Below are 12,953 nucleotides of genomic sequence, written 5' to 3' on the forward strand. Positions count from 1 at the left end.
AGGAAATGAGCGTGTTCGCGAACGGTTCACAAACACAAATAAATTTGGCGAAAGCGACGAAGGATAAAGATAGATGACCCAGAGAGTAGCACTCAAACTTGAATCCCTTATTGTGTAACGGATGTCGATCGTATCCGTGGATGTAAATAATGAGAAATGAAAGGGAAATGATGCATAAACAAGGTTAAAGTGGGTTTCCTAGTTTAATTGTTAGGAAAATAAAATAAATAAAAGTTTAATAATATAAAAAGTACAAATAAAATATAAGAAAGTTCAAAGATCTTCAATTAAAACACAAACATACGGATATAAACAAACGCAAATCAACGAATGTTCACGAGCACGTTCACGAACACCTTACCGAACGTTCACGAACACAATCAAACGAACGAGACCTCTGTTCATGTTCGTTCATTTAACTAATCGAACGAAATTTCTTGTTCATGTTCGTTCGTTTATTAAACGAATGAACATAAACGAACTTCCCGCCGAACGGTTCATGAACTGTTCGCTGAACGTTCGGTTCGTTTACAGCCCTAAACAGGTGTCGGTGAGGGGCCAGAGAATGTCACAAGCATCCTAGAAATGCTATAAATTTCATAGATGTGGCACTCTACATAACACTTGGCAATATACCAGTTTGTCTTGTTCTCCAAGCAAAACTATTGCCAGCTGTTTTGCAGTAACTGATCAAGATCAGTGTTTTAAATCACTGATCAACAGCAGTGTTTTGCTTGGTCTTATCAGCACTTAACAAACAGTGCTTTGAACCCCAAGTCGTCAGGGTTTGGTTAAAACCCATCAGTGGTTTTAAACTACTGTTTAGCTCAATGGTAGTTCAGCCAGCAGTTCAAAGTCTTCTTTAGATCACAACAGTGGTTTGACCCACTATTTAACATCAGTGCTTTAACATTGGACCTTTAACAACAGTGTTTTGAATCCAAAGTCAACAGGGTTTGTAAGATAACAGTGGTTAAATCATTGCTTCATTAACAAAGTGTATCTGTTGTTTTTATTAACAGGGTTCATTCCAATTGTGGTTTACCCTTCTTTGGACAGCAGTTGTCCATCCACTGTTGCTGTCATGATGAACCCTTTGCTTTAAAACAGTGGTTTGATGGTTCATCAGGACTTGATCCTTCCAGCAATGGATTTAGAAATCAGTCCTTATTTCCTTATAACAGAGATTCTAGCCACTGTTATATCAACAGGGCTTGATAACCATATGTCCAGCAGTGGATTGCCCTTCAGTATATACACTTTAGTAAGCAGTGTAAGGATACATTACCATATAATCAATGGTTTAGGATTCCTCAGATGTTTCCCCCACTGTCACCCCCCTGAATAAGTAAGGCCCCGCTCTTTCTAAGAAAAAAAAAGAGGGGCGAAGCGCCCGTTTGAAGTGGCGAAGGCCTATGCTACAGTAAGAAAAAAAGTAGGTTTCGGTTACGAAGTCACTTAGTCGAACTATAAAGAAAGAGAGGCTAAGGTTACGAAGTAAGGTCAACTGGTTAAGGAAAGCTCAGGTTATGAAAAAGTTTAGCCATTAATTAATTAAGTAGTAGTGAGACGGAGTTGCGTCAGCTGTGGATATAGACTAGGCTAAGGGGCGGACTTCATCTCTTCTATTCTCTTCACTTACACCTTACACTTCTGCTGAGTCTAACGAAGCTCAGGTGCGGAGCCTTCCGCTGTCACTGTGGAGCGAGACTGCGTAAAGGTAGAACATCATAGAAACTTTGCTTTGATTTATAGTGGTTTGGAAGTTTCATTAGTGCCTGATAATTTGACAGGTTGTCACTTTTAGTCCCTTAGCTTTCAATTTTTAACAAAGGTTGTCCTTCCTAGTCAACAATTGACTTTAGGACACTTGTTTTTATATCATTGGCCAAGATTTTTCATGAGGTGTTACAGTTGCTAAGGATCAAATTACTTTACTTCACATGTTTACTTCGGTGGACATGTGTTGCGCATACTCTACATCGCAGTCGCGTGGTTAGGCTGCATCATTATTAGTAGTTACATGCTTCGCCCGTTACGTGTTACATGCTGGTTATGCATAAACACTTTTATTACTATACCTATGCAAACTTGTGTACTCACCTTTACTTTATGTATTGACTTTTATTTTAATATGTGACAGGTTGATGGTCCGTTTGCTGCAATGGATTAGGAAGTCTAGAAACCCGCAATAAAATCTAGGTTGTCGGACTTGTTTTTGTTTAAGAGATGTGAACTCTGTGATGATTGTTTTTGAAATATTTGTTTATTAGTATGGGACAATGAACCTTTTAAATATTGTCAATCAATAGTTGTTTTGGATTCTCTTGAGCAATCTGGTTCGCCTAGTGCCACGCCCCGATGTTTCCGCCATCAGTTGGGGTGTGACAGTCCAGATGGACCTATAAATGCAGTGGCTTGGGACAGAAGATTTTGCAGCAGTTCGACATAATTTTAACGAACTTTCATTCTCGTATCTCCGTTTTCTTTACAGTATACCCCTAATTCTACGAAACTTTGCCCCATTGTAAGCGTTTTAACCCTGATCACTGATTCGATACCCTGTCTGATCGATCTGAAACCTAGAAACAGATGCCAAAGTGCTGCCTGAATAAGGTTATACTTTGTTAACTACGTTGGGGTTTTGATCTCGTGATGTATCGTTAAAGTTTGAGTTAGGATGGTCATTCTTTCGGATGGTCGTCCGATCGGATGACCATTCGTTGGACATTGACATGCATTGAAATTTTGTAAAAGGTCTAAGTGTTGAAAAGAACTCATAAGTCGTCTGTTCGGATTGTCGTTCGATCGGATGACAATCCGGTCAGACGACAATCCGTTCAGCGATCTGCTCGTTTGGAAACTTGTAAAAGTTTGTTAAGTTAAAAGTTTTGCGTTTGAACCGAGACGATATGACAACGTGTTAAACAACGGAAACCCCATTGAGTCCAAGTCATCCGATCGGATGGGAATCACCCCGTCCGATCAGTCACCTGTTCTTGACGGAATTTCATTTCCAACCTGTTAAGTCGGTCATCTCTTCGATAATAATCCATTCTCAGACCGACACTTCACTAGAGAATGAGTATAAGGCCCGAACGAGCTCGGATCCCATCGGTTTTATGTGAAAAGTTGAGAATGTCGAAGAAAAGTTTGCAACACTAGATGTATGTTTAGATTTAGGTGAAATCAGTGTTTAAACATTGTAGAAATCATTTGGATCTGAGTTGTTCTTGGTGGAATGAGGTCACACTTTGGTGTTCTTGAGAACCCATGATGACATCATCCTAAAAACAACCCAAATCCACCGATTTCATGGTGAAAAGTTAAGATTTGTTGGTGAAAATGATGAGATAGTGTGTGTAGATCAAAGAAGTACAAGATTTGAGATGAAAACTTACAAGAATGGCGAGGAATCGAGAGAAAAGTGGCTGAGAAGGCAAAGGGTCGGAAGAGAGCTGTCGCATCATGAACAATGATGTGACAGGTGGGTATTTATAGGTGAGAGGAGAAGAGGCGGCATAAGTGATTCGATCGGAGGGCCTTCCGATCGGATGGCCATCCAATTCGATCGAATGGTCCTTCGATCGGATGGCTCGAGTGAGTTAGTTTCCGACTTTTCGTTCCATGCGTTGGGCGTTGCGATGCGTTTAAAAGAGTGTCGAATAAGCTACGCGATAGTTTTAACCAATAGTTACACAAATAACATAATTAACATAAGTAAACTTGCGTTTCTAGTTTGCGATGAGATTGCGTTGCGATAGAGTTGCGATTGCGTTTGCGATTAACACCTTTAATATAAATAAACATGCACAAGTAACACATAATAGCACACACACGTAAAACAATATCCAGAACTTGCTATTAAAGTTGCGATGCGATAGCGATGAGATAGCGTTAAATAGATTAGCGTTAATATCGATTTAATGCATTTACTCTACATAATACAACTAAAGTAACATAAACTAGAGTATCGATCATCAAGTCAAAAAGTACAGGTAATAATTAAGCAAGGAATGACAGATCGAATTAGCAATCTTTTCTTTCTTTGACTTTGACTTGTACTTTGACTTCAAAAGGTCGGGTTGTTACAATACTTACAGTGATTAAGTTTTTGTATTCTGAAATTATTGCCGGTATATGGGATTTTGTATACACTACTTGATAATCTTCACTATTGGAGGAAGTTAGGCAATGAGTGATATGACCACCGTCACATCGGAATTGCCACCGTGTGACAAATACTGATTGAGTATTTGATAGATATAAACAATGTAATCACCCTTGATGCTGTTTATTATAACAATGTGTCTTTTTAAACAAATGAATGAACTCACCAGTATTTTTCGCTGATAAAATGTTTTCATACACGTTTCAGGTAACTTATTGTGAAGGTAATAGAAGCCTGCTATGGAGCATTGAAGGCTTAAATAAAGTGGCTATGATTACCCAAATAAAAGAAGAAATTTGTGTTTTATCAATTAGGGTTTATCCTTATAAAAACATTTGAATGTAATATGGGTTTTATCCCATTTGATTAATATTAAACTTTGGTGCTTTACAAACTCTGAAATATTTCCTAACTACAATACTGATGATATTTTCCGTTGTAAATTTAATAAACAACGATACCACCTGTAGTTGGGTCACGGCTCCCTGCCTAGGGTGTGGTCGGGGGTAGTGACACAGTGCCGAGAGGGGGGGGGGCACTGATGCGTGTGTAGTGTAATATAATTTTGATGAGTATTTAAGCCCCTTTTTACACTTTTAGCCAAGTTTTAAATTTATAAAACACGATATTCACTAACACTAAACACACATATGGGCAAGTGCACCCATCGTGGACGTAGTATAGTGTTGGTAAGATACCGAGGTCGTCCAAGGACACAAGAGCTTTTAATACCGGTTTATCCTCAACGTCTAACCAAATCAAAAAGTGAGAAAAAATGTTTTAAACTAAGAAAAATAAAAACTAACTAAATGCTGAAAAATAAAAATAAAATAAAAACAGATAGACAAGATGAATCACTTGGATCCGACACGTGTATTAGTATAACCTTTGATTATTTTCGCACTTTTGCACTTGTTTAAGAGATTATCTTAGTTATTGTAGTAGGCCCCTCTTTTGAAGGCGACGTTACCCTCAACCCAGTAGTTTGAGTCAGCAAGGATACAATCCTAAAGGGTCGGATTATTGAAAGATAATGAATTAAGTTATTAATGCAAATTGTGGTAGGCCCCGCTTTTGGCGGTGACGTTACCCTCAGCTAAGTAGTCTGAGTCAGCAGGGATACAGTCCTAAATAGCCGGGTTATAGTATTAATAGTAGTTAACTTATGAGGGGGTCAAAGAGTTTGGATCCCCGCCATCCAATACCTATGGGCATTGAAGGAGATCCTACTAAATTTGACCCAGGTCCCAAGCAGGACCTCTAAACGCTGAACAAGGGCAAGACCTTTACCAAACCGTTCCCTTAACCCCCGACCAGGTAGCCAACATACCTCCATATAGACCGTGGAGATATGAATGGTGAAAATCTTTTATTTTATATAGACAGTAAAATAATGCCAAGACACCACGGACAAACGATAAGGAAAGATCACCTTCAACATAAGTAACTAGTTATTAAAGTCATTAATACAAAACCAAATAAAAAGTGCAAAAGATTAAAAATAAAAAGTATTATACTAAACACTTGTCTTCACCAAGTGATGTAAGAGACTTAGGCAAACATGGCCTTGATTGTCAAGAACTCTTACGATCAATCTTGGATCCCGAGACGACTCACACACTCTACGATAGACAATGGATGATGGTGGTGGATGATGGTGTTATGGTGGTGGTGGGTGGTGGATGAGGTGTGAGAGAGGTGGTGTGCCAAGGGATGAGAGAAAATGAAGCCAAGTTCCTCTATTTATAGGCTGAACAGAAGGCTGGACACGGCCCCGTGTCCGCTGGACACGGCCCCGTGCCCGTCTGACATTCTCTCTCTTCATTAATTGTAATTGCGAATTACAATTAATGCGCCTGCTGTACTTTCACCACGCCCCCGTGCCCGCTGGACACGGCCCCGTGGTGGGCAATGGAAGCTTCTACTGGTTTGTCTTTTCTGCTGCTTCCTGGGCACGCCCCCGTGTTCGCTGGACACGGCGCGTGTTCAGACTCTGTTTCTTCTCCTTTGCCTTGGGAGGTGTCGTTGAGGGTCCGGGCAGTCTACTTTTGTTCCTTTTCTTGTATTTAGCAATCTCGTACTTTTATAAGTTAAGTTTTTTTTAAAGTTATGTAGTGTTTTTTTTAAGTTATGTAATGTTTTATTTTATAAGTTATGTAATGGTTAAAAATGTGGAATTTTTATAAAATAATAATAATAATAATAATAATAATAATAATAATAATAATAATAATAATAAAGGAGGGAGAGTCATCCTCCACACCCTTGGTCCATCCTTGAGGGACATCCTCCTTACGTGGTAATGTGGTGGGTGACGTAGAGGAGCATCCTTTGAGGATGGAGCTTCTCTACACCCCATGTTTAACTGTTTAGAGACAAATGTCTGATTAATTCAGATTAGATGTCTTAACCATTCAGACACAGTATAATGTTTAACCATTTAGAAGCAAATGTCTAAACTATTCATACATGTACTTACGAAACAAACAATCTAAACCAATAAGTATTAGACAATAAAAGATCTGTACCATTAAAAAACAATATCATAGGCATTTAAAATGGATACAGGAAATCATGCTTATGCTTGAGGGGGCATATTTGCGAAGGTGGTAAAAGTGGGGGGCTGGATTTGCGTTTTGGACATAATAAGGCCAGCCTCCATAAACCCTTGAATCAAAACCCTAAAATAAATCGATCTCCCCCTTTTCTCTCTCGGCCGGCTTCTCTCTCTCTCTCTCTCTCTCTCTCTGATATTCAAAGATGGTGTCAACAACTCAATTCGATGAAGAAACCGTGAAGAAAATCATTCGACAGGTATTCATATCTCTTATAAGTTAAGTTGATCATGCTATATCTATAACTACTTCCATGGCATGGCAGGTTGAGTTCTATTTCAGTGATAGTAACCTCCCAAGAGATAATTTTCTCAGAAACACCATTACTGAGAGTGAAGATGGCAGTATCCTCTTCTTACATGTTTTTTCTATTTATTTTTTTATTTTTTTAATTAAAAAAATGTAAAGTAAAGCGTAGTAGATCTATCTATGTATGTCAAACTTGTGGGAAAGGGTGTTTTTTCTTAACTTGAAGTACAGTGGTAAGCTTGGCATTGATATGCTCTTTTTCTCGGATGAGAGGTCATCTGGGATTGGGGGATATAAAGGCTGAGGATGTTTCCGATGATACAGTCGAAGCTGTTGCTCAGACGTTAAAGACCAATTCAACTACACTTAAAATTTCTGATGATGGTCTCTCTCTCTATTTTATTGTTTTGTTTACCCAAGCTGTTCTATTTTTTCAGATCTAAATGTTGGTTACTAATTAGTAATTGAAGAGCTTCATTTAGATATTATTTTTAAAAACTTTGACACTTAATGGGATGAATGTTTCCCATTTTCAGGGAAGAAGGTCGGAAGGACTACGGAGCTTCTAAAACCAGAAGAGGCGATTGAGCAGTTAGATAGTAGAACAGTTGCTGCATCACCCTTTGAGTATGATATAAAGCTTGAGGATGTGGAGTCCTTCTTTGGACAATCTGCCAAGGTCTTCATTTTCTGTTTTTTTTTTTTTTTTTTTTTTAATTCTGGTTTGGTTTGAATTACAACTGCGCATGCCTAATCACCTTTTTTAAATGTATGTCTGTCTGGTTGATATCACAATAGCAGCTAAGTGCGAATTGCTAAATAATTACAAGTATGTTCTCTTACTGACGAAACTCGATTCTTGCAATCGCAGGTTAATAGTGTGAGGTTACCTCGTCATGTTGTGGATAAGAGGGTCTTATGTGGGACCGCACTTGTTGAATTCGCATCTGAGGAAGAAGCCACACACATTCTCACACAAAGCTTAGTTTTTAGAGGTGCTGAGCTGGAACTAAAACCCAAGTAAGTAAATTTTCCGCAGCTCCATGGTTGGGATTTGTTAGAGGCATGGTTGTAAAACAAGGTTTCCAAGGCCGAGTACTCCCCGAGTAGTCGCTACAAGGCAGGCTGCCGAGGCGACTTTCTTTGACTCCGCCTAATTACTCGGAGTCGGTCAAACGCGGTCAACCTCGGCCAGAATTGGATCTAGTAGGTCAACTCGGGCACAGTTTGACTTAAATAATAATATAACATAATCTCTATTCCTATCATATTACAGAATGAATATCATTTTCACGTATTTTGTTATAAATATTAGTAAATTTGTGTTATTTGACATATATTTAATCTCCAAAAAGTAATTTCTTTATAATTTAACATGTCCGAGTACTCCCCAAGTACTCTCCGCGTAGACCGAGTACTCTCAACTCCCCGGTCGACCGACTAGGGAGCGCCTAGCGACTTTTGCAACCATGGTTAGAGGTGTTGTGTGCTTGCAGTTTTTTTTTTTAATTTTTTATTTGACTTATTACCAATTTAGGAAAGAGTTTGATGAGCAGAGAGCAAAGGAGGAAGAAGTTGAGAATAGCCGGCGTGATCGTAAAAACGCTTCTCAGGAAGAAGAGTAAGCAGTGAAATTCTTTTTTAATCTTTCACTTAATACTGTTGTGAATAATATGTCTTATTGTATGTATGTATGTTGTTAACAGCTACCCAAAAGGCTTACTTGTTGCATTTAAGTTGAAGAGCGCATCGTCTGAAGACGACGCCGTGAAGAAACCAGAATCTGTGGCTGAAGAGAGCGTTGATGTGAAAGCTAGTGCAGAGAATGATGAGAAAAACACAGAAGCTAAAAAAGTGTCAAGTTCTGAAAATGAAGAAGAAGATGACAAAAATGAGAAAAAAACGGAGATAAAGAAAATGTCTGCAGACATGTACAAGGATGATAAGGATGTCGTATTACGTGAGGATCTCAAGGGTGTTTTCCAGAAGTTTGGTACGGTTAAGGTATAGCTCTAAATGTGAAGTTTGATTAGGATCTGTTGCTTTCTCTTTCTTTTTAACTTTGTTCAGCGTTATGCTACTGGAGTTGGATAATTGGATAGTTGGCTAATTTTATAATTGTTGAATTCAGTATATTGATTTCAAGATGGGTGAGGAATCAGGATACATACGGTTTGAAGACGCGGAGGGAGCACGAAAAGCGCGCACTGCTGCTGTGCTTACTGAGGAAGGTGGTCTGGTTGTGAAAAATTTTGTTGCTGTTCTAGATCCAGTGACAGGTAAGCAGTAAGCTACAACTTTAAATTCAAATCACACGTATAAATCATGTCAAATGTTGATTTGAGTATGATACATTAAACTTAAACCAACACTACTAAAATCACGTAGCCTGTTAATGGGTTTGGAAGGCAAATGATGTAATCTGATTCACGGCGTAGTCTTGTTTTCATGATTCTTGCCTTGCTGGTTTTCTAGACGCGTGCTTTTTGCACTTTTGACTATATATCTGGCTGGATAATTTGGCCTGACTAAAGTATCTATCAGCTTAAATAAATTGATGTGTTGAATCACCTGTTGGTTCTCGTTCTTAGTTAAGTGAATTTTAGGATATTGACGTAATTGGCTGGGCTGTCTAGGTGGTGATTGTTATGTTAATGAGTGTCATGTTTTCAGGGGAAGCTGAAAAAGAGTACTGGAATATGCTCCGTAGTCAAGAGAAATCTCGAGGAAATAAAGGCAATTGGAGCAGGTTGGTATTTTAGTTATCTTCTTTATAAATCATCATCATGCATGCCAATGCCAATCTTTGAATGTTTTTTATGACCTTTTTAGGGGAGGAAAGAACAATAGAGGTGGGCGGCAATTCAACGGAAAGCACAATCGCAACTCCAAAGATGGAAATCGACCAAACAAGTTTCAAAAGGTTGCAGCTGCTTGAATACTCTTAAGCTTGGGTGTAGACCTCTTTTTTGGATTGTTAACGTTGACTGCAAAACGTATGGTTTATTATGTTTAAGCTACTGCTGGAATTTCCTGCAACTGCTTGCCTATTGCTGCTCTTTATCCCTTGTTTTTTTAACTATTATATTACTCTTCGGATATTTATATTTTATTAAACACAATTGTACATGAAGCCACACAAGTAAAAACACAACAAAAACTATCCACATCAAACAAAATAGAAACACCAAAATAAAAACTAAACATAAACATCTCAAAAAGACACAAGACAATCTTCATTCTTCAATCTTTTCCAAAAACATTCTTCAAAAAGACATCAGCATTCACCCAAACTCAACTTCTTCCAAAATATCAACCTCAGCCAAATTTATCTTCCAAAAGAGCCACTATAAACCTTGATTAATCTCAAAAAATTAAAACATTAATAATAATAGTAATTAATACTTAATCTTACAAGAAAATAAGTAACTTTCAAATATTTTTAGAACAATAAAAAAAGTTTTTAATAACCTTACAAGAAATAAGTAACTTCTAAATATTTTTAAAAACTATAATAAAAAAAAAAAAAAAATTATGAGTGTCCATCGACAACTTATCTACAACTTAAAATCCGCCACTTTCATATTACAAAAATCTGGAAAAAACCTAAACTCTATAGTAAATTTACCGATTTCATAGGCTTGGCTTCTAAGTCTCTTACTAGTTTATACCTTCGATAGAATTAGTACTTCAATTTAAGCAAATTTATGAAATAACCTGTAGATAAATTAAAGAAGACATAGTAAACGACTCCATAAATTAAACTACTTAAAGAAAAACATGTAACATAAAAAACATTTGTGGGTGTCGATTTGCATTTCCCATTCATCTCCATTGATAACTTTAATAATGATTTTGAACTTCACGGTTGTATTGTAGGTGAGATAAATTTAAATGGCACTAAATTTCTAAATCAAATGAACAAACATACGCACAAACAATATAGTAAACAACATTAACAAAATAAAAGAGCAAATAAAAAGTGTTAAAAGAGATCCAACCCAACTTGAACCAATTTGATTCGACCCGTATTAAAATATGACCCGTTTTGATATAAACACATTTTGACCTGTTTCCTAATCCACCCACAACCTACTTACTAGCCACCTCTATAAAGATTAATCGAATAGAACTTGATCCATACAATTGGTCTCAGTTCGCTTTGGTTTAGTGGATCACCCACATACCACGACCATGGCTCACTCAATTATTAGAAAGACAGAAAATGGAAATAAAAAAAGTAAGTGTTAAAGAAAGCCAACACAACCTAAAACAGTTTGGTTCAACCAACACTAAAAATGACCCGTTTCAACAAACCCATTTTGACCCGTTTCCTAACCCGCCCAGACCTTTATATAGGATTAATCGATTAAAGTTGACCCATAAAAATAGTAGCGGGTCAAAACGGATTCGAATATTTATAAAAACATGTCCAATTGTTTAGTCTTATCTCATTCTATCCAGTGCATGCACGAAAAATTAATAAAAAAGATGGATAAAAACAAATGAAAAAGAGAACTTATTTTAAAGGCTTAATACATAAAAATATGAATATCCATCTGAATTATATACATTTAACATTATCGCTAAAATTGTGTGATGTTGAAGTCAAAGTGTAGAAACATTACTTTCACCAAACCAAAATGGAACCGATTAAAAATTTAAGAATGCTTTCATGTGGACGAATCACTTCAATTCTAACTACATAAATATGACCTCATACTTCGCACATGGATTGCTAATAATGTGACTTTTAAATTAGTTACCCTTAACTTTCAAACAAAATTTGTGTATAGCTTGCCTTTGTGTCATGACAACATGGTATATCTTGAAAACATTTAACACCTTCTGGTCACTTCGTATGCTTTTAGGCTTTTAATGTCATACCCCAAAAAACGTCGCAGCAGAAATGCAAATGTAGTGGTGACGGAAGTTGGTGCCCATAAATATCTTGCTCCCTCACTTTATACACACACTATTATCTTCAAAACATATACTTATTTTCACGGCAGAAGGTGGTTACAACTTACAAGGAGAACCCCCCTATTCTCCTTCTTGTAACGAGCTTACGGTGTGTTGACAATTTTGCATGATCATCACAGCAGCTTGGATGAGACAACAAATAATAACCTTTACTTGTCGAGACACAAACCACAATATAATCCCCTTGTTAATTTGGTGTTGAATCACCACTTGAAGACCGAACGCCAAGAACATGTGATAAAAATATGGTCCAAATGCCTTGAACAAAATGGGCAGATGGAGCCCAAACCCTTATTAAACATGTTCGTTCATCCGGGTCGGAAGTTTGTCAATCTCCAAACAAAAATATTTACCTTCTTAGGAATGCTTGTGTTCCATCTCGTTTGCCATTCACCCCCTAAATCTTTTTTCCACACATGATTGATCAAAAACTCTCTTTGTTCTTCAAATTCCCAAGTCCATTTGTCTCTAGTATCTGACCATTAAGGAGAGACTGTGGAGGAGTATTCAATTAGAGCTCCCCTGGCTATATCATAAAGGAAACAAATGCTTTTCACAATTCAATTCCAAACTCTACCACCCTTGGCGATCCACTATTTGTTAAAAACATCACTACTGCCATGAATGGAAAGGAATCAATAATAATTACCCATAATGGTTGTTGATGCAACAAATAATAGACCAAGGGTAGTAGCGAGGATGGTTAGGCAAAAGGGTTAAAGGGTTTAACCTTGCCTAACGCATCACGTTTGCAAGACGTGGAAGGAGGTTCACTAGTTTATTTTTGTTGTTTGCTAAGGATCCTTCTCTGAAGTGTGTTCAGATTCGGATGAAGGAGCAAATAGAATATGTGTGTGTTGGATGTGAAAGGGAGTAACTTGCATGAAGCAAGTACACAATGTGAATGACCAGAGTTTTAAGGAAACAGGCCTGGT

General features: G+C 37.5%; 1 protein-coding gene across 1 annotated transcript; it reads left to right on the forward strand.

The window, feature by feature from the left end:
• Positions 1-6,836: 6,836 nt before the first annotated feature.
• LOC110867909 (la protein 1) lies at positions 6,837-10,136 on the forward strand. The gene is made up of 10 exons (XM_022116964.2): positions 6,837-6,985; positions 7,052-7,130; positions 7,267-7,419; positions 7,572-7,714; positions 7,907-8,055; positions 8,573-8,656; positions 8,742-9,039; positions 9,167-9,314; positions 9,709-9,784; positions 9,868-10,136. The coding sequence occupies exons 1-10, from the start codon at positions 6,932-6,934 to the stop codon at positions 9,971-9,973; spliced, it is 1,290 nt and encodes a 429-aa protein (XP_021972656.1). The 5' UTR covers positions 6,837-6,931; the 3' UTR covers positions 9,974-10,136.
• Positions 10,137-12,953: the final 2,817 nt, after the last annotated feature.

This window comes from Helianthus annuus, chromosome 7 (genome assembly GCF_002127325.2).
Source record: "Helianthus annuus cultivar XRQ/B chromosome 7, HanXRQr2.0-SUNRISE, whole genome shotgun sequence".
Classification (NCBI taxonomy): domain Eukaryota; kingdom Viridiplantae; phylum Streptophyta; class Magnoliopsida; order Asterales; family Asteraceae; genus Helianthus; species Helianthus annuus.